Below are 22,732 nucleotides of genomic sequence, written 5' to 3' on the forward strand. Positions count from 1 at the left end.
GCTTGAATGACTGAGTGTATCTATTCCTAATGATTCCCCAGTGTTTCATCTCTAGAGAACTGTGCATATGTTGAATCAAAGCAGTCATACCGGAAATCATTTGGCATCCACCATGCAGGCTTCCCTACTGATTTTTTTGTAGAGCCGAAAGCTGCAATGTGCACAAGTTAATGTGCCCAGATTACTCAGTGACTGCGTAGATCATCTGTGAGGAAACCGTGGGAAAACTGGTGTCACTGGTATTGTTTTAAAAGTTCAGATTCCACAGACACTTCATGAATGCTCTGTCACTTATGACAGATGGCTGCTGCTGTGACCCGGAGACTTCTGCATTAGGGGATAAGTTTCTCCTCCCTGCTGGTTTTGCCCACTCCCCGGGGGCCAGAGAAAAGGGCTGGCCTTGATCTAGAATCAAGAAAGTGTGCTCAGACACTTAGACTTCACAATGTCCATAAAGAAAAGCCTGAAATATAGTTCCAAATTCCACGAGTCACTACAGTTTTTTAGCACAGTTAATCCATATCCTTGATGCGGCCACATGAGTGTCAGCAGAAGGCTTGAAATCGGTCCATGGCATCCTAGGGGAGACCGTTGACTCAGTGCTTTCCCATTTATACCTTCATTTTTTAAAATTCACCAGTGACAACATTAGGAATTCGTTGTGCTTATCAAACAGGTCAGGTAGGGGTGGCCTGAGGCCCTCTGAGCCCCCATCCCAACATAGACCCTAGTGTGGATGAGCACAGGGTATGCAGCAGTATTGTTCCCTGTCCTCCAAAACAAGAAGGCATCCCATTTCCAAGATGGTCAAAGTCATGGCTCGTTGGCATCATTTCCTATGGAGGGGAAAGTGTTTATTGAGAAGGCACCGAGATGAGTGTCCATCTCTCTTTGCTCCCCTCCAACACTGAGCATAACCATGCGTGGATCCAGTGCCCCTTCTTGTAGGTCATGGTAGATACTAACATCGGGGTGTGATAAGACGAGAGCACGTTTCTGTCCACAGATGACATCAGCAAGTTTCATGTCAGCCTCTCCTCACAGGCCTCTTGTGGTTGGCGCCTTTCCCATCAGTCTCAGATGGGAAAACCAGATCCCTCAGAACTTTACTGCCCAGATCACAAGGCTCTCAAAAGGTGGACTAGAACCCAAGTCTGGTGCTCCTTCTCCTAGAACAGGCGAAGCGCGTGATGCTTCTCTCAAAACACCATGCAAAAAAGTATTGATTTAAAAAGATTTCATGCAGATCCAATAAATGATTTAACCACAGCTAAGGTTTGTTTCCCATAGGTTATCCTCAAAAAAAGAATTTGAAAGATACTGAATTTGTATCAAGTTCAAATAAACGAGAAGAACATTTGTCTAAACTATTTGGTAAGTAATCTCATGTGAAGCCATCAGGCTGTATTTGCAGAGTTTCACACTTTTTCAGGGTTGTCTCTCAGATAACCCAGTGTTTTGTTGGGAGGGAAAGTGCTGACGGTACAACTAGTTCTTTAAAGTTTCAGAGTCCCAGGAAATTAGGCAAAGGTATAGAAGAGAAACACTTGGAAAGGATTCTGCTCCTCAGAGAGGGGTCCATGTAGCAGAGCAGGGCCACCATGTGCTGAGTCAGACCCCACCTTAGACCAGCTGCATCACATCTACTTGACAAGGTGCCTGGGAGATTTCTGTAGCAGTAGAGCGGCCCTGAGGCTGAGACAGATCTTCTCCCCAGTTCCTCAGCCCTAGTTGAGCATGAGAATCCCCTGGAGAGATTGTTAAGAAGATCCTGATCAGATTCCCTGGCATAGGATGAGATATTTGTACCAGTAGTTTTTAAAGCTCTCCAGGTGATTCTAGGCTGGGAGTCATTGATCTGTTCCAAGCCTCTCCTGTAACATTTGAGAAAACCAAGGCCTGGAAAGAAGATGGTAGGAAGCTCGAAGAATATGTAATAACTGAACTGCCAAGAAGTATCTTAAGCAACTATTTTGGAACACTGGATTCTAGTTGAACACTTGCATCATCCAGAGGAATGCTTAATGAGGAAACTGGTAAATTTCAGTGAATTTTGTGATTCATGTTAATTCTACCATTCTCCTTCCTCCAGCCCCACAGCAGGTAGCCAAGTAGTCAGCAGCCTGCATTCTCAATGTAGTTTGCTGGTGTCAGAGTGGGCAATAGGAACCCATCTTCAAAGTATTTACTGTCTTTGATGACTTAGGGAAATGAGAGATAAAGAACTTAAGGAAATCAGGAAAACAATGTTTGAACAAAATGAGAATATCAATAAAGAAACAGAAATTATAGAAAAGAACCAAAGAGAGATTCTTTTTTTTTTTTTTAAAGATTTTATTTATTTATTTGACAGAGAGAGAGACAGCCAGTAAGAGAGGGAATACAAGCAGGGGGAGTGGGAGAGGAAGAAGCAGGCTCACAGCGGAAGAGCCTGACGTGGGGCTCGATCCCATAACGCCAGGATCACGCCCTGAGCTGAAGGCAGACGCTTAACCACTGTGCCACCCAGGCGCCCCAAAGAGAGATTCTAGAGTTGAAAAGTATAGTGGCTGAAATGAAAAACTCACTAGAGGGTTTTGACAGCAGATTTGAGCAGGCAGAAGGATCAATAAATTTGAACTTGGATAATTGAAATTGTCCAGTCTGAGAAGCAGAAAGAGAAAAATGGAAAGGAAAAAAACAAAACAAAACCCAGACAGAGGTTGGAGGGACCTTTGAGATAGCATCAAGTGTACCAACATATACGTTACAGAAATCCCAGAAGGAGAAGAAAGAGAAAGGAGCAGAGAAAATATATGAGGAAATAATGGCCAAAAAACTTCTCAAATTAAATGATTTTACACATCCAAGAAGCTTAGAAACTCCAGGCATAAATGTAAGAGATTCATACTGAAACACATTATAGTCAAATTCTTGAAACCCAAAAAAAGAGACAGACTTGAAAGCAGCAAAGGAAAAACTACTTATTGTTTACAAGGGAGCCTCAATAGTATTAACAGCTGATTTCTCCTCAAAAATTATGGGAGACCAGAGCAATGATATGACATATTTAAAGTCCTGAAAGAAAAGTACTGTCAAATGATAATTTTATATTTGACTAAACTACTCTTTGAGTATAAAAGATTAAGACATTTCCAGGTAAACAAAAGCTAAGAGATTTGCCCCGTAAGAAATGCTAAAGCGTACTTCAGGCTGAAATGAAAGGACACTAGACAGTCAAAAGTTTGAGAATAAAATGAACACTGGTAAAGGTGACTACATAGGTAAATGTAAAAACCAATATTATTGTAATTTTGGTTTGTTACTACTTTCCTTTTTGCAGTGTGATTTAAAAGGCAATGAATAATGCAATGATTGTAAATGTATATTCATGGACATACAGTGTGTAAAGATGTAATTTGGGACAATATAGGGAAAGGTGGGGATATATATGAGCAGAGTGTTTATTTACTATTGAAACTAAGTTAGTACTATTCGAACAAGGTTGTTATAAGTTTAAAATGTTAGTTGTAATTACCAAAGTAACCACAAAGAAAAGAACTAAAAAATACACAGAAAAGGAACAAAGAAGGTAATAGAAATATAATATCACGCAAAATCAACTAACTCCCAAAGGAAAGCAGTAATGTAGGGACTGAGGAACAAAAAATTTATAGGACACAGAAAACAAATAGTTAAAGAGCAGAAGTAAATTCTTCTTTATCAGTAATCACAGTAAGTGTAAATGGATTAAACTCTTATTAAAGGGCAAAGTTAGCACATTGGCTGGAAATCCAGTTTTCTTTTTGGGAATATAAAATGGTGCATCTGCTATGGAGAAGAATATGGCTGTTCCTCAAACAATTAAAAATAGAATTACCATATGACCCAGCAATCCCATATTTGGTTATCCATCCCAAAGAATTGGAAGTCTCAGAGAGGTATTTGCCAAGCTTATAGTAGCATTCTTCACAATAGCCAAATGTAGAAGCAACCAAGTGTCCATGGATGAATAGACAAACAAAATATGGTATATTTTGGAACAATGGAATATTATTCAGCCTTAAAAAGGAAGGAAATTCTGTCACATGCTACAGGACATTATGCCAAATGAAATAAACCAGTCACAGGAAAGCAAATACTATATGATTCTACTTATAAGAGTTATCTAAAGTCAAATTCATAGAAAGAAAGTAGAATGGTAGTTGCTAGGGGCTAGGGTAAGGAAAGTGGAAACAGGGAGTAATTGTTTAATGAGTATGGAGTTTTAGTTTTGCATGATGAAAAAGTTCTGAGTATCTGTTAGAGAACAAGGAGAGTAAACACTATTACTGGACTGTATGCTTAAAAATGATTAGGATGGTAGGGGCACCTGGCTGGCTCAGTCAGTGGAGCGTACGGCTCTTGATCTCAGGGTTGTGGGTTTGATCCCCACATTGGCTGTAGAGATTACATAGAAATAATAAAATCTCTGAAAAATTATTAGGATGGTAATTTTGTGTTATGTGTTTTTTACTACAATTAAAAATAAAACCTATTTAAAAATATAGCATCCTTTTGTGATAGAAACACTCAATAAACTAGGAATACAAGGGCACTTCCTCAATGTGATAAAGGCCATATATAAAAAATACACAGCTAATCTCAAGCTCAATGAAAAATGGAAGTTTTCCCCCTAATATCAGGCTTGAGACATCCTTGCTAATTCTTTCAACATAGACTGTAAGTCCTAGCAGAGAAATTAGGCAAGAAAAAGAAATAAAAGGATCTAAAATAGATCCATAAAACGTTCACAAAAGGGGCTCCTGGGTGGCGCAGTTGGGAACATCTGCCTTCAGCTCAGGTCATGATCCCTGGGGTCCTGGGATCCAACCTCAGCAGGGAGCCTGCTTGTCCCACTTGTCTGCCCCTCCCCTCTGGCTTGTGTGTGCTTTCTCTCTCTCTCTCTCTCTCAAATGGATAATAAATAAAATCTTTTTTAAAAGTTCACAAAAAATTGTTAGAGCTAAAAAATTAATTCAGATAGCCATTAGTTTGTTTTTTATAGTTAAGTCTGTTTCTTGGTTTGCCTCTCTCTCCCCCTTTTTCCCCTTCTCTCCTTTGTTTTGTTTCTTAAATTCCACATATGAGTGAAATCATATGGTATTTGTCTTTGTCTGAATGACTTATTTTGCTTAGTATAATACTCTCTAGCTCCATCTGAAAGTTTACAGGATATAAAAACACAGAAAAATCATTTGTATTTCTATATTCTGATATGATAGTCCAAGAAAATAAAAGAAATCAAGAAAACAAATCTATTTACAATGGCATCAAAAAGGTTAAACTACTTAGGAATACATTTATTGAAGGAGGCAAATGACTTGTACACGGAAAGGGACAAAACATTGCTGGAAGAAATGAAAGAAGACCTAAATAAATGGAAAGATATCCTATGTTCATGGATTGGAAGACTTACTGTTGTGAAGATGACAGTAATCCCTAAAGTGATCTACAGATTCAGTGCAAACCCTATCAAAATTCCAATTGTATTTTTTACAAAAATAGAAAAACTCTTTCTGAAATTCCTATAGAATCTCAGTAGACCCAAAGTAGTCAAAATAATCTTGAAACATAAGAACAAATTTGGGGGGCTCCTGGGGGGCTCAGTTGGTTAAACCTCCAACTCTCGGTTTTGGCTCAGGTCATGATTTCATGGGTTGTGGGATTGAGTCCTGCATCGGGCTCTGTGCTCAGCAGGGGTCTGCTGGAGATTCTGTCTCTCCCTCTTCCTCTGCCTTTTCCCCCTCCTCTCTCTCTCAAATAAATAAATAAATCTTGAAAAAAAGAACAAAAAAATTGGAAGAATCCCATTTCCTCACTTCAAAACTTACTACAAAGCTGCGATGATGAAAAGAGTGTGGCACTGACATAAGGCTATCTAGATTTATATATAAATGGAATAGAATAGAGAGTCCAGAAATAAATGCATACATCCATGGTCAGTTGATTTTCAGCAAGGGGTCCAAGACCATTCAAGGGGAAAGAACAGTCTTTTCAACAAATTGTCCTGGGAAAACTGGGTATTCGCATGTGAAAAAATGAAGTTGAATCTTTATACTACACAAAAATTAAAACTCAACTGGGTGAAGGACCTACATTTTTTAGCTAAAACTTAAAATTCTAGAAGAAAACATAGAAAATCTTCATGACCTTGGATTAGGCAAAGGTCATTAATTTTGACACCAAAAGCATAAGCAATAAAAGGAAAAATAGATAAATTGGACTTCACCAATATTAAACCTGCATCAAGAAATATGATCAAGATAGTGAAAAGATAACCCACAGAATGGAAGTAAATATTTGCAAATCACACATCTGATAAGTGATTAAGATCTAGAATATATAGGGAACTCCTACAACTCAACAACAACAACAAAAACAACCAACCAAATGACCCGATTTAACAATGAGTGAAGGACTTGAGTAGACATTTTCCAAGGAAGATGCACAAATTTGGCCAATAAGAACATGAAAAGTTATTCAATAGTCATTAGGGAACTGCAAATCAAAACCACAATGAGAGAACACTTCTCACCTATTAGTATGTGTATTTTTTTAAAGAAAGGGAAGTAAGTGTTGGTGAGGTTATAGGAAATTGGACCCCTTGTGCATTGCTGGTGAGAATGTAAAATGAAGTCTCCATGGAAAACAGTTTGGTGGTTCTTCCAAATGTTAAATGTAGTGTTAGCATGTGATCCAGCAATTCCACTTATAGGTGTATACCTACTAGAATTGAGAACAAAAGCTCAGACAGATATTTGTATATCATTATTCATAGCAGGATTATTCACAATAGACAGTGTGGAGATAATCCAAGTGTCCATCGCAGATGAATGGATACACAATATATGGTATAGACATACAATGGAATATTATTTGCTCATAAAAGTGAATGAAATTCTGTTACATGCTAATACATGGGTGAACCTTGAAGACATTATACCAAATGAAATAAGCCAGACACAAAAGCACAAATATAGTATGATTCCACCTATGTGAGGCATCTAAAATAGGCAAATTGATAGAGATAGAAAGTAGAATAGAGGTTACCAGGGGCTGGAGGTAGGAGGAGTGGAGAATTATTGCTTAATAGGTATAGAGTTTCTGTTTGAGAAGATTGAAAATTTCTGGAAATAAATAATGGTGAGGTTTACACAACATTGTGAATATCCTTAATGCTCCTGAATTGTACACTTAAAAATGCTTAAAATGGAAATGTATATATTATATATTTATAATAATTATATATTATTATATATATTATATATAATAATTATATATATATATTCACCATAAATTTTTTAAAATTTGAAAACAGCAACAACAAAATAAGGCCCAGGGAAGTCTTCTTTGCAGAGAGCTGAGACTGCAGGAAAATGTTTGAACCCACAGCTGTTTGCTAAAGGAAGCCATCCAGATTCCAGAGAAATCTCTCCTCTCTGGTGGTGTGTGTGGGTCAGGAGCAGACACTGAGAGCTACATCTGGTCTGAGAAAGAGCTCTCAGGAGTGAGAGCACTGATGCTTCCCTCCAGGTTAGGACCTGTTGGATGTTCTGATCACAGAGCTATGCCTGCCAATTCTGCTCGGAAGGGGACATCTCTCTACACGGGGCATGCACCTTTTTTCCAGGAGCTGCCCCATGTCAGGAATTCTGGGTTGGCCCTTCCTCCACATGTGCTATTAAAGAGGCTCCAGCAGCTCTGCACCGAGTGTCTGGCTGATTGAATGATGGGTAGGTTACCATGATTGAATGAGTGAAGGGAATCAGATAACTCTTGCAGCCCCCTTACTGTGCTTTCAGGAGTTCCTACCTGGGAATCAGAAGACTTTTGTCCTTCTTGCAGGAGCCCCGTGTCTCTGAATCCCCAGGCTCCTGACCTGTGTGGAAGGGGAGTGAGTGAGTGTGAAGATGGGTGTCTGGTTTGGGGTTTGGGAGGATCGGATCATCCCCCAAAGGCCTACTGACCTGCCCAGCACCATGTCAGTGTTGGCCTTGGCATTGGTGGGCCACCAATAAATTTCCAGCTTCTCTCTGAGCAACAACTCAGGAATTTACAGGTCAACACGTCTATCAAGGAAGGGCTGGTGACATGAGGGCAAAGGCTGAGTACCTCTGTCGGATAGGTGACAAGGTGAGTGGAGATGGTCACCCTCTCTATACTATTGAAAATGGGCACTGTTCTAGGTTAATAACATCTCATTTGAAAAATTAACTTCCTTTTTAAAAAGGTGCAAAGTAATGTGCTTATCTGACCTTGTGAATCAGTACAAAAATGAATAAAGAAAAAGTTAATAGTCTTCTTGCTACACCCTTTCCATCAGCAAGGTGATACCCCCCCATCTCTCTCCACACCAGTAAAAGCATCCATGCGTGTGCAGAGATTTTTTGTTGGTTTTACTGCTTTTACAAAATTGGGGTCATTCTCAATAGTGCACTTTTCTCACCTTGGTTGGAAAGTGTTGGTTCTGGTGAATTAGAAAGTTTGGTATTTACACAAGTGATAGTCTCCTTATATATGAAACTAAAACATTACATTTAATGCTGAAGTTCTTAATCTTTCTTTATTCCCTACCTCCATAAAGATAATTGTTTTAAGTTTTTTTTTTATAAGATTTTATATATTTATTTGAGAGAGAGAGTGCACAAGCAGGCGGGGCAGGGAGAAGCAGACTCCCCGCTTAACAGGGAGCCTGACTCAGGTCTTGATCCCAGGACCCTGAGATCATGACCTGAGCCGAAGGCAGATGCTTAAACCTACTGAACCATTCAGGCGCCCCGTTTTAGTTTTTTTATCCTACATGTACAGCCATGTATATGTACCTATAAAAATTAGGTAGCATTGTGTTTAAAACATTTTAAAAATAAAATGGGATCATAGTGTGAAAAAAAATGGGGCTGGTGACAAAAGCTCATCATTTTGAATAAGTAAATTTGTTGATAGTTACTTTTTTGGGTCCTTAAGCATGTATTCCATCAGGTGAGTAAACCACCCACCAATGTACCAACAGCCTTGAAAAAGGACTCAGAATATATACAAAATGGATGGAATTTGTGAGGGATATTTTCTGTGGCTTTGCAAAGTAACCCTAGAAGGAACAATAAATTGCTGTCCCCAGGGAAAAGTAGAAGCCTGAAAACCTTAAAAAGGAAAGAGAGATCAGTGTATTTTAAAATATGTAACCATGAGAAATTAGGAACAGTTTGTTTTATTTTTTTTTTTTAAGATTTTATTTATTTATTTGACAGAGACAGCCAGTGAGAGAGGGAGCACAAGCAGGGGGAGCAGGAAAGGAAGAAGCAGGCTCCCAGCAGAGGAGCCCGACATGGGGCTTGATCCCAGGACCCCGGGATCACGCCCCGAGCCAAAGGCAGACGTTCAACGACTGAGCCACCCAGGCGCCCCAAGGAACAGTTTAAAAAGAGCTTTCTGACTTTTAGAAACCCATTCTGCCTTATTTTTGCCCCCGCAGACTTCACCCTATACAAATACATGGGTCATCGTGGGGAAGTCTCAGAGGTGGGTCAGAATGACAATAGGAACAAGAAGGAAGATAATGACACTAAATGTCATGAGATTTGGGGCAGAGTTTCTAGCTGCATATCTTTTAGTGGGAAGTGTTTACTGCTCGAGACATCTAGTGCGATCACACTTTTTCAGAAATGACTGTAGGAGTTAGGATTTCCCTTCCCAAGACAAGGTATTTCAGAGTATACTTTCATATATCCCCTGAGCTTATATCACTTGTTTAGTGTATTTGTAGACTGCTTTAGGTACTTACAGAGAAAAATGTCAATCCCCTACGGCTGGTATTAACATGCCTTTTTTACTTCCCTTGAGATGAAATTCTACAGCAAGTGTTTCACAAGGTTCCGTATGAGACTCCAGTTGATGAAGCCAGAACAGCAGGCAAATCAATCACAAAGAGAGACATGAATTCAGAAAGCAAGTATATGTCTTTAAAACTCTAGGTGCATATATTCCTATAGGTCTATGTATTGTATTCTCTATACAGTGCTATCAATTTAGCATTTGTTAAAACCGATCCCTGTGTGGCAAAGACAAATTGAGAAATGAAGGAAAGACTTGTCTCTATAAAATAAAACCTCTCTATAACCTTCAAGTCTATGGTCTAAAATGTGCCTATCCCTCTATTTTGGCGGAGGGGGGTGGTGGTGGGGGTGGGAATCCTTGGAGATCATGTGTCAAGCCGGTTCTCCCTTTCTGGAGGCTGTTCAGAGGACAGAAACTGGAATCGCAAGTGGGGTTTACTTTTCCTGACAACAGGAGCCCTGAGTAATATAATAGCTTTGTCCTGCACACGCTTTATACTTCCCTGGGCATAGTTTGATACTTTGCTTAGCCCTTGGGGAGAGCTGGTGCACTCATTAGTACCCCCATTCAATGGATAAGCCCCAGGCCAAAACAATGACTTGCCCTAGGCACACCAGTAGAAATAACAAAAATGAAAAACACGCTCTTCTCCAAAGCAGCGTCAGATTATTATTTTTTTTAAGTAGCAGTTTGAGAATTAAGACAGTTGTTTGATCATAGGTTGTAAGGATAGAATTGTACCCTGGGCAGCCAAGCAATGAGCACTGTGTTGGAATTTTGCATACAGATGTGGATTTCAGTTCCCAAGGTTTGTTTCCCACAGCATCTGCCTGGGCTCCAGCCTCTGCAGTCAGCAGCTAGCTGATGCCTTGCTCTACGTTGGCATGTAAACTTTCAAATATACATTCCCAATACAAGTTGGATTCCATATTAGCATTTCAACACTTAAAACAAAATATGGACCCAGAGTGCTCAGAAGTGTGTACGGATACAAAATTTTCATTTTTTCCCCCATAGATTTCATCAAAGGAGCCAGTGTTGCTGGGTATTCTACTGCACCAGGGTTTCTCCTTGGCAGCGTGGACAGAATTTCTACTGATGGTAAGTAATACCTCATTCTTCCTTGTGCCTGAGTTTAGAACCAAATGTGAGACTGAGCTAAGGATCCTGCAGATGGAGCTCAGACTATGTTCTCTAGAAAACTTGGCTGGATAATGTGGGTGCTTCATATTAGGAAGAGTGCCTAATCATTGGTGACGTTTAGGGTATCTGTGGTTTCCCCAAGCCCCCACCATGAGAGAGTTTGCTTCTGTAAAATTCACAGCATAGAGGAACAGGTCAGAATGTTTGCTCTCTGGAGGCAGATGGATGCCAGAGAGAGAGAGAGAGAAAGGGAGAGAGAGGAGCTGGCCGTAGTCACCTGAATCCTCCTCCCAGACTTACTTGTGAAGTCCCTTTCTCCCCCTGGGGGCAGGGACTGGTGAGGGGCAGAGCACATTCTTGAAGTGATACTCCAGAGGCGTGCTCTCCCTCCGCACCATGAGGAGTGTGGGAAAGTACTCCCCTTTAGCTGATGAGCAAAGGCTCATCTCACAGCCCCAGTTACGGTGGGGACAGATTGGCTCTGAAGACAGAATGAGGAACTAGCATCCCATGAAGCATTTCTTCCCTAGGCAGATAGAAAGATTTAAAAAGAAAAATAGGCTAATTATGTCACTGCCCAAGCTGGCAAATATGTGGTCTTTCCTGGGAGTAAGAATATGAACTAGGTCAGTGGTTCCTAACCCTGACCACGCATCAGCCATGGAATAGAGGATGAGAAATGGGAAGAGATTACAAACACTTATTTCTGGAACCCACTGAGAGTTTCTAATAGTGGAGTCTGGGGTTCCACATGTTTATGCCTATTTTCCAAGTAATTTGCTTACAGGTAACGTTTGGAACCATTGATCTAGATGGTTTTTGGAGATTAACTTACCACAGAATTCTCTTTAAAATGGATACATCTAATACTCCTGAATTTGTCCTATACATTTCCTTCTGTGAATTTCATGATGATCATAAATTCAATGTAGCCGAGCATCTCTTTGGTACCTAGGTCTACACCAGGAGACGTGAGAGGGTGATTTTATTCTGAGAACCACATATGGGCTAGAATGAGTTCATCAACACAGTCCAGGTCATGCCATTTTCCTCTGAATTGGCTACACCATTTATTAAAAAGTCCATCTGTGCTCCAGTGATCTGAGATACCCTCCTCTATCTTATACTAAATTCCCATATGTCCCGGGCCTCTTCCTGGGCTTTCTATGCTAACCACCGGCCCACTGGTTTCTGTATACAACAGCCCCACACTGTTTTAATTACAGAGGCTGCAATAGCATGTTTTAGTGCCTTATGAGACTAGTCCCTTCTTTGCAGCGTTTGTTGGTTCAGTGTTTTCCTGGCTATTTTTGCAGGTTTGTTTTTGCTCATGAACTTTAGTATCAACTTGTGTAACTTCATTAGAAGCCTGTCAATATTTTTATTCGCATCACATTACATTTATAATACAATATTCACCTTGGGAAAGCTGATGGTAAGTCATTCTGTGCTGGAAGTGGGGATGTCTTTCCTTTTCTTCAAGTTTACTTTTGGCCTTTCAGTGTGTGATATTTCTCCCTTATGGGAGCTTGACTCAGGGCTTGGGGTACGAAATGGATTTATTTTCCTCTACCTTCCCAGACCCCCAAGGTGTACAGTGGCCAATCTAAACTAGGTTTGGAGGACATTCCTTTTTTTTTTTTTAATACACAAAGGATCGCATTACAAATTGATCATTACACTCATCTTGATAATCCATGCTGTTGAGTTTCTAGGAGTCTCACAATTAGAAGGAATACGTAGATTAGAAGACTTCCCTTGGGACTACAATGTCAGGTTGAATCATTTGAACTTACTGTTTTTTGTAGGTCAAAAATGGTTAAGGGGCACCGGGGTGGCTCTGTCAGTTAAGCATCTGACCCTTGATTTCAGCTCAGGTTATGATCTCAGGGTCCTGAGAGTGAGTCCTGTGTGGGCTCTGTGCTCAGCACGGAGTCTGCTTGAGATTCTCTCTCCCTCTCCTTCTGCCCCTCCTCCTGCTCCCTCTCTCTAAAATAAATAATACATCTTTTTAAACAATGGTCAAATATCTCTAATTTCATGTGGTTCAGCCTCAAGGTGCAGTTCAGTCATTCAGGGGTTTCTGCTTTATGGGGTGGGTCACATACCCAAGTCCAGGCTTCCTGCAGAGTGGAGATGCCTTTGTAAAAGGGTGTCGCTTCTCTCCATCCACAAAACCGGAGGTAGTTGATTAAAATCCTTATGTTTATATGGAAATAAGCAAATATTTCCTTTGTTCAGCTGCCTTCCTTGGAATTTCATTTCTACCGTGGTTTTAAAATAGGTCCACAAAGTCTTTGATACCCGTCCCCTTGAGTGTGGGCTGGACCTTGTGACTTGCTTTGAATGAATAGAACATGACAGAAGGGCTGGTGTGCTACTTCGTAGGTTAGGTCATAAAAGACATTGTGGTTTCTGCCTGGCTATCTCTTGAATTGCTCACCCTGGGCAAAGTCAGTTGCCACGTTGTGAGGACATTCCAGCCGTCCTGGACTTAAGGAGAGGCCCTTGTGGTGAGGAACCGGGCCCTCCTGCCCTCAGCCTGTGGGGGAGATGAGGCCTTCTGCCAACAGCTGTGTGAGTGAGCCGGCCTGGAAGCAGACCCTCTGGTGCCAGTCAGCCTTCAAAGGACTGCAACCTTGGCCAACAAATCGGGCTGAGCTGGGTGGTTCTGGCTCAGAGTCTCTCATGGGGTTGCAGTCAAGAGTCTTCAAGATTCCTTATCTCACTCAAGACCTAGCTATTGATCTCCTAGCTGGTGAGAGGTCCCGTGCCAGGGGTAGAGAGCTGAACAAGGCACTTGGTCCTCCAAGAGCTCACTGCTAATAGGAAAGTCAGCATCATCAGTCATTATTAGCTATAAAAATGCTAAAATGGAAGGTACTTCAAAAGTGCTTCATATTGGAATTGCCTGGAGCTTTGAGAGGACAAAAGAGAGGCAGGTGTGCTTACTAAGGTTTTTTGAGTAGAGAGAGTGAATTAAGAAGAGACCCCGCCAAGCCCCGATCATAGACAATAGTAGAGATTGCACCACACAAGGAAAGGAGGCTGACCAGGCCCTCATCAGGGGCCAGGAGCTTCTCTGAAGCTCTTCTGCTGGACGAGGAAATCCAGAACACACAAAGCTTCCTTAGCAGCAGTGACCATTCTCCCTGGAAATTAATGGTAAGAGGGGCTGGGCAGGAAGAGGCTGAGGAAATGATTTTTTTTGAGAAGTGAAGTGTCGTGTTAAAGTGTGCACAGGTGTGCGGCAAGCTCCAGCTATTACTGCTTTAGCGCCACGGAAGGGAACCTAGTTCTTACTTAACAGTGCAACAGTAAGGTGCTCTTAATAGAAGCAATCAATGTCTTATTTCAGTGCTGGTCTCCTAAGAGGAAAAAGAGAGAGAAATTATGATGTAAGACTTCAACTTTTCCCTGAACACAAAGTCAAAATTTTTTGGTTCTGGGCTCATTTACCACAGTTTAACAGGCCCAGGATGTGACTGATTGGCACTCGAATTGAGTCTGCCTCATGGATGTGGGGCTTAGCTTGTTGTCCTTGCTCCTGTAATGGGCTACTGCTTCTCTCGTAGTTGGCAACTGTGTTTATTTTGTCTCGCTGAAAAAAATTCGACAAATGATCAAAATCGCGATCCACATTGATGGTTAAGTGTAGACAGTGGCTTCGAATTCTGGTTTTGTTTTTGCGGTACAGAGACAAAGAGGGTAAAAATTTGTGTTCAAGTGAGGAGTCGATCTTTTCCACACCTCTATGAAAGAGCAAGGCCAATGTCACCCCTTAATGGACTAACTCTGCGCTGTCCAGAGTTTTCTGTGTGTCTGTGGTGGTTAATCTCTTGACTGATCTGGCAAGCTGGCATTTCCAAAGTCAGCTAATAATGACTCACGTTAAGTTTTTCTCTCTTTTCTAAGGCAGATGAATAAGGAACACATCTCTCTCCTCCCCTCTAGAGGCTGTGGTCTCACACCACAGCAGCGTTAACTACACTGTCTCATTCCCACGTCTTTGACAACTAGACCATGGCAGACTGACCAAACTCATGCCAAAGCTGCTGCCCAGCTCAAAGGCATCTGGGCCTGGGGGCTCGGGCCTTGAAGTGTTCCGGGGGCACGGGGTTCATTACTTCTCACTCTTCCTCATTCCCTTTTTAATAGCCTTACTTTCTTTTTTTTTTTTTTAAAGATTTTATTTATTTATTTGACAGAGATAGAGACAGCCAGCGAGAGAGGGAGTGGGAGAGGAAGAAGCAGGCTCCCAGTGGAGGAGCCTGATGTGGGGCTCGATCCCATAACGCCAGGATCACGCCCTGAGCCGAAGGCAGACGCTTAACCGCTGTGCCACCCAGGCGCCCCAATAGCCTTACTTTCTAACTGCTAACCTGTTAGTCCACACATCTCGCTGGAGCTCTTACCCATTGGTTCTGATTTGTTCCTGGAACTTCTCAGAACATCTCCTAGCCCCTTTCCAGGGCCATTCTTGTGTTGGACAAAGACAGCTCTCCTGGCTTCCCAGTCTTCTCCTCGCTAAAATCACTCAGGCCCTTTGATAAGGTCTCATATACAAACGAGTCAAAGATAGCCGGTGGGAGGGTTTAGGATGCTAATATTTCTGATTTTCAACCCTGGCTGTTTCTACTGGGTCATTCTGCAGCCCCTCTCCCAATAAATGCATATTTCGGTGTAGTTCACTCTCCTGTCTTGTCCATGCATTTTTGTAGTACTTTGTGGTTTATAAATTGTTTCCATGAACATTATGCTATCTGTGAGGTAGGTCTTATTATTTCTGTCTTATGCTAGTGAAGACTGGGGTCAGAGGGGCTCAGAATCTAACTGAAAGATTCTCTTGAGCTCCTCTAAGGTGGTCCCTGACCAGCTCATTTGATGATGGGGGGGGGGAGTCTGTGAGAAATGCACATTCTCAGGCCTCCTCAGACCTACTGAATCAGAAACTCTAGGGTGGGGCCCAACGGTCTGTTTTTTAAGGCCTCCTGGTGATTTGGATGCACACTCAAGTGTGAAAACCACGGCCTCAGTCTATGGGTGGGTCACCCAGGAATTTGTTAGATTGAAAAAATAATAACAAAACACTGATATACTTTTGGACTTCTCTCCAAAATCCTCCCTAACTCCTCACTTTGATTCTAGAGGAAGTTATTTTTTTTAAAGATTTTTAAAAATTTATTTATTTGAGAGAGAGAGTGAGAGCATGAGCAGGGAGGAGCAGAGGGAGAGGGGACAGGGAGACTCTGTGCTGAGTGTGGAGCTCGATGCGGGGCTCGATCACATGGCCCTGAGATCATGACCTGAGGGGATATCGAGAGTTGGACGTTTAACTGACCGAGCCACTCAGGCGCCCCTAGAGGAAGTTATTTTTATCATAAAAATAGAACTAATCAGGGTTGCCTGGCTGACTCTGTCATTAGAGCATGTGACTCTTTTTTTTTTAAAAGATTTTATTTATTTATTTGACAGAGATAGAGACAGCCAGCGAGAGAGGGAACACAAGCAGGGGGAGTAGGAGAGGAAGAAGCAGGCTCACAGCAGAAGAGCCTGATGTGGGGCTCAATCCCATAACGCCGGGATCACGCCCTGAGCCGAAGGCAGATGCTTTTTTTTTTTTTTTTAAAGATTTTATTTATTTATTTGACAGAGATAGAGACAGCCAGCGAGAGAGGGAACAGAGGAGTGGGAGAGGAAGAAGCAGGCTCCCAGCGGAAGAGCCTGATGTGGGGCTCGATCCCATAACGCCGGGATCACGCCCTGGGCGAAGGCAGGCATGCATTAAGCGCAGCTGATGCTTAACTGTGCCACCCCAGGCGCCCCAGAGCATGTGACTCTTGATCTGGGGGGGGGGGGGTGTAGTGATAACTTAAAAGTAAAATCTTTTTTTTTTTTAATTTTTTTAAGATTTTTTTAAAAAATTTATTTATTTGACAGAGATAGAGACAGCCAGCGAGAGAGGGAACACAAGCAGGGGGAGTGGGAGAGGAAGAAGCAGGCTCACAGCAGAAGAGCCTGATGTGGGGCTCGATCCCATAACGCCGGGATCACTCCCTGAACCGAAGGCAGACGCTTAACCGCTGTGCCACCCAGGCGCCCCTAAAAGTAAAATCTTAAAAAAAAAATAGAACTTATCACAGGCCAATGGTTGTTTTTAGATGAACACATTTCGTCTTTTGTCTTCTGTAGGTCACAATTCAGAGAAGAGGGATAAAGAATCTTCTCTCTCCAGCGGGCATATAAATGAGCCGTTTTCTGCTGTAGATAAAGCGACACTTGAAGAAGCAGTTAGGACAGGTAATAAGCTAGATACCGTAAGCTAAATAAGACACTTAAGTACAGATACCTTCAGAATGCATCTGTGCCTTTCATGGTATTTTAACAGAGGAGATGTCAGCACGCCTGTAATTTACCCACAAAAGCATACAATCTGCTGGTAAAATGATGAATTAAACTAACTCTGGGAATTTGACCACCCTTTCAAAAAGATGCTACTTTTAGTCGTTTCTAAGAGCCAGATCCTTCCTAAATGGGCAGCACCTTCTGAGCCTTGGCCATACTGCACACGGAGGCTTTCTAACAAGTAGGAGGGATTAAATCCAAATATTAACTAGTCCCGGATCTTCAGCCTTGGATGACCTGAGCCGGGGCCCATTCAGAACGGGTAGAAACTTGCCCATCATGGCAATGTACTGACTTTTTCCAACAGAGCTCTTAGAGTTGCTTGGTGCTGCTGCCTCTCTCTGTAGCTTAGATGGAAGTGGCAAGTTGGATGTTTCCAATTTTGTCCCCATAACCCAAGATGGCCCTTGGCCAGCATCTCCCTGACTGCATGGCTAGGCCCCCCCTCGGCGGTTCTCCATGCCAAACCATCCAGTTCCTGTCATGGAACGTCAGTGCCCCATTTCCCTGATTCCTTCTTTTGTCACATTACAAATGGAGTGACAGAAGCCCTAGGAGTTGCTGATGTCGGCTGGGGTCTCTGGCTAAGATTGTCTTGTGCTCCCAAGCCCGCATTCGGTGGCATTCTGTGTCTGCCCTTAAGATTTCTGCAAGTCCCTACAGGCTGTAAGAATTCAAGATCATTTGACAACATGTTTATCTTTGTGCATGAAATTCCCCCAAACCTATGCCCTTGAGGCCGGTTATATATACGGCAGAACTTACCGAAGCTGGGAGGGTGTGGTGGTGGGGGGGGGCAGCTTCAAACTGAATATCTGACTCCACTGTTTTTAGTAGCCACTGCAGAACTTTCCTCCACCACTGGGACCCTTGCCTCCTCCTTCCACCTGACCTCTCCTCTATTCTTCTCCTCCTGCAAACTGTGCCTTGTTGTCCCTTCTTTTCGGTTGCTTTGCTGCTTGCTGGCTCATACCCTCAGTGTCTCACCTCCACCACCAAACAGCATCTCATGTTACTGCCAAACAGCTTATGAGTGTATTTTCCTAAGCAAAGCCCGTTTGTAAGCAGCTCTGTATGGGGCCGTCTCGCTCTGTGTACTTTGCCGTGTGCTTTTTCACTTAGATGTTCAAAACAAGAACGTGCCGTGTGCTCAGCTTCTGCAGTTCCTCCAAAGGAACATCATCATTGCCGCCGCCTCGGTGGCAGGAGTCCTCGTGGTCACAGTGTTGCTGCTGCTGGCGTTGACCACATGCATCAGGAGGAAGCAGCTATCGTGAGTGGCTCTTAGCTCCCACCCTTCTTCAAAGAACTCATGGGTATTTGTGCCAGTGTTGCCCCAGAGCTTCCTGCCGGTCCTGGAGTTCGGAGGAAGGCAGAGACTTCTAAGCCTGGTTGTTATTCATAGAGTTACAGGTGGTCCAGGCAAGGGGTTTTTAAGCACTGGCTTGGCAGTGATGCATAGCCTGGTATGAAATTCCTGGCTTGGACCATGCTCGCCTCTAAAGAATCCCTTAGGTTAGGCCACACCTGTTTTCACACTGAGGGCCACTTAGAAGAGGGGAGGGTACAGTCTCTGGCTGAAAGATTGGCAGATAGGAAGATGAGGGCAGGGAGGGATGAGGCCATGGAGGAGATGAGCACAGGGCTGATATCTGGCTCGTTCACCCTGGGTCAGCAGCACTGGTTGTTAGAATACTGAAAGATCCCTCCACAGGGTGGCAAACAGCACCTTTCCAGGACCTCCCACAGACTTCCCAGTCTTCCCCGGGATCCTGCAAATGAAGGGTTCATGCCTGGCCCAGCAGTGGCCCTCCAGGGCTCTGCTCTGACAGTGGCCACTTTGACCAGTCAGGGTCTGTCTGTACCACTTGCTAAATATGACGAGAGGCTCCGACACGGTGGCCATAACCACAAAGAGGCACTAGAAAGTAAGCGGCTTACAACATTATGCATTTGCAATAATTGCATCTCGAAATTATGTGCCTCCATCTGCATCCCGTGAGATACCACTTCTTAATCACAGGGAAAAGCAGCGTCCCAGGGCCCCTCGGGTCTTACCTAACACTGTGCTGTGTGCTTAGCTTGTCCACAGAGAAAGGGGGCCGTAGTGAGCCATGGGGGGTGAAGTGTCCCTTCCCCCCCAACTTGGAGGCTACAGTACTTAAATTTGCCCATAAGAGTGACATTGCTTTCCCTAAAGGAGTTGTTAAAACACCAAGATTCCTGGCACTGGTAACCCATTCGGGCCAGCCACCACTACCTCTATCCAGCTTCCTCCTCTGAGACAGGAATGGATCCCCTGAAGTGAAAGGGGAGCCTGGAATGTGGCAGAAGTTAGAGATGGAAGATTTAAAGAGCTTCTGGAAATAAGCTTGACCCACTCCACAATTCTGACTGGGGCTTGTCCATTGGTTTGCCATTTCCCTTCTGTGCCTCTTGGAGGTATCAGAAGAAGTGGTCAAGACTGGCTCCATCCCACAGAGGCAAATCGAAGCTGGGGACAGCCTGTGTTATCAGAAAGTGGGGAGGGGGGAGGGAAGGAGTTTCCCAGAGGCTGTCTGGCACCCAGAGGCAAAATGAATTTTCATACATGATAAACCTTTGTGATGGGAAGTAGAATGCTCATCCCTCAGAAACGTCAGCCTCTGTCACTGCCCACTGAGTAGACAATAGGAATTCCTATACACGTCGTTGTGCAATATGGTTTTGTGTATTTTATTTTAGACATCCTCCGGCGAACATGACATATAATATTTTTATTCTGAGTGGGAAGACTTGGTGGCAAAAGTTTCAAGAAAAGAACCCCAGAAAACACAGCGATAAACAGAAACAGTTGTTGAAGAGCAAGTCCTGTGTGTAGGCCAGCTGGTGGGGCCAGCCGACCCAGGACGGAAGCGATGAGGCCAGGCAGTTCTCCACCCAGACACCATGGACAGGCATTTGGATTTCTGGCTGTGGGGTGTGCTCTGCAAAATGCTTACCTTCTCCTGTCAGTCTCGAATGGACCAAGACACAAATGTTTAACCACAGGATGCCTCTGGTGTGGTATGGCACTGACGGCTAGTGCGAGAGACTCAGCACATTTGCCCAAAGACAAACCTGACCAGCTACCGGTTTACTTATTTATTAAAGCATCGATTCTCTGATTCAGCCGTTCAGGGAGCAGATGTTGATTAACACCGAATATGAAGACAATCTCAAACAGGCAACCAAAGGTATTGGAAGCAGGCCCGGTCCTCGCGGGTTTCTGAGGAGAGGGCAGACAGCCGCCTGAAACACTGAAGAGCTTAGGGCTCTGAGCTCCCTTTCGAAAGGGTCCAGGGGGAGAGGGGTGGGGGGACGCCTGGTGTTGCCAGAGCTCTCGGCTGCCAAGGCAGCTCAGGCAGCCCTCGTCCCTGCGCTGGAAGGCGGGGTCCGGGGACGCCCTCTGTCCTGGGACGCGGGACACAGAGGTTGGGCCCCGGGGCTGGCCACCCGAAGCGGTTGCACCCGTGGGGGCCGCGGCGGGGGCGGCGGTCGCGGCGGCAGGGCGAGGAAGCCAGCGAGGCCCGAGGTAGGGCGACAGCGACATGGGCGGCGGTCGGGGAGGGCTGTGGCCCCGGTAGAGGATCCCTGTCCAGGCCGGCGAGGATGCTCGTCGGGGACCCGCTGGAAGGCGCCTGGGGGTGGGTGGGTTCGCCAGGGGGTGAACGGGACTCTAGGGAGGCAGGGGGCCTCAGGAGGGCGGGGGGCACATCACATCCGGAGGGACCCGCGGACCGAGCGCAACCAGTGCAGACGGAGAGCCCGGGGCGTGGCGGGGGCGGGCGGGGAGTAAAGGCCGGAGGCGCATTGGCCTTCCCGCCCCGCCCGGAGAGAAGGCCCCCGGGCTGCTGCTGGCTGGGCACCAGGGGCTCCTGCTCAAACGCTTAGAGTCTCCCCAGGTGCAGGCCCAGTCTGGTCTTCCCTCCGGCTGGAGAGGACCCCGGGCTCCACCTGGCTGCTGGCCTCAGAGCTCCTTCCCTGGCTCACAACAAGTCTCCTGGGTCACCTTCGGCGTGGGACCCTTCCTCCACCTTAATAAGCTGCACTTACTGAAAACCTATTGTGCATGTAAATTCCTTTAGGCATGATTATCCTCATTTTATTTCAAGAAAAGGAAGGCTCGGACACCTAAGATCACCTGTTAGAAGCCCCAGGCTAAAGGGGCAGCTGGATTCTAATCCAGACCCAGGGTCTGTGCCCTAACCATCGAGTAGCCCAGCCTCTGTCACCCTTGAGGCCTGCTGAGGAGGAATGAGTGGGAAGGACTTCTAGTCTCCTTTTTTTTGGGAGGTGGAGTGAGTGAAGCATTCCCCCCAGGGATAGAGGTGGTTCTGGAAAGCCAGGTCTGGTGGGTGGCTTACATCAAGGGCTCCCTCTCTGGTTTTCCTGGCCATGTGGTTTTCCTTGTCTGCTCTCCCAAAGTGGGGAAGCCCTCAAAGCTTAAAGCCATGGGGAATTGGAGGACAGGTCAAGGCCAGGCTGGGTCTGAGTAGGACATTTCTCTGCACCCCTCTCTCCCCAGTGAAAAATCAGCCCACTTTCTTCTTGTTTGAATCCTACTAGGGCTGGTCCGGGCCTTGGCCTGGAGGATGGCCCAGCACCACGGAGTCACTGTGACTCTTTAGGCCCAGGTTAATATCCCTGACAAGCCCTACTGGTTTTAGATCTGGACAAACTCGTTGGACCCTCTAGCATACATCCCACTCCAATGCCAAGGGACTTCCCTTGAGAAGTGGGATCCTCTGTCCTCTTTTTGAAAAACAAAACCCCCCAAACAAAATATGTGTTCTCTCTTTGAACCCAATCCTCCCAAGCTCTGAGAACCTGGAGTTCGATCAATGTTTGTAGGAAGGGACCCTTCCAAAGACAGACTGAGAGGTACCTGCTCATGGCAGGTTTGGTGGGCTTTCCTGGGAGCAGCTGATGGGCCTGTCTGAGGGCAGAGGTAGCTCTGATGCCCAAGGGCGGCTGGTGGTCTCATGTGGGCAAGCAGTTCTGGGGCTCTGGGAGCCCTGGGCCCGTCTTGTGCTGGTCTAGGCATCATCTTCCCAAGCCCCCAACAGTGTCACCACTGAGCAGAGAGGGAGGGGGGAGGGACTTCATGCACGGCCCCCTGGGAGGCTGGGTCCAGCTAGATTCCAGTACTGGTCCTGCCTTCACCATCTCTGAGGCTCAGTGTCCTTATTTTTGCCATGGGGGTAGGAATTTACCTCTTTCACAGGGTTCATTCAGCAAGAACCATTTATTGAGCACCTGCTGCATGCCAGGCTGTGCTGGGCTAGGTGCTGGGGACACCATGGAGAGT

General features: G+C 44.6%; 1 protein-coding gene across 1 annotated transcript; it reads left to right on the forward strand.

Annotated features, from left to right (window-relative positions):
* The first annotated feature begins 919 nt into the window (after window positions 1-919).
* On the forward strand, window positions 920-20,547 carry CUNH2orf92 (chromosome unknown C2orf92 homolog). The gene is made up of 7 exons (XM_040623715.1): window positions 920-944; window positions 1,291-1,374; window positions 9,862-9,966; window positions 10,873-10,956; window positions 17,191-17,298; window positions 18,526-18,676; window positions 20,128-20,547. The coding sequence occupies exons 1-7, from the start codon at window positions 920-922 to the stop codon at window positions 20,261-20,263; spliced, it is 693 nt and encodes a 230-aa protein (XP_040479649.1). The 3' UTR covers window positions 20,264-20,547.
* Window positions 20,548-22,732: the final 2,185 nt, after the last annotated feature.

This window comes from Ursus maritimus, unplaced genomic scaffold (assembly GCF_017311325.1).
Source record: "Ursus maritimus isolate PB19 unplaced genomic scaffold, ASM1731132v1 scaffold_6, whole genome shotgun sequence".
Taxonomy (NCBI): Eukaryota; Metazoa; Chordata; class Mammalia; order Carnivora; family Ursidae; genus Ursus; species Ursus maritimus.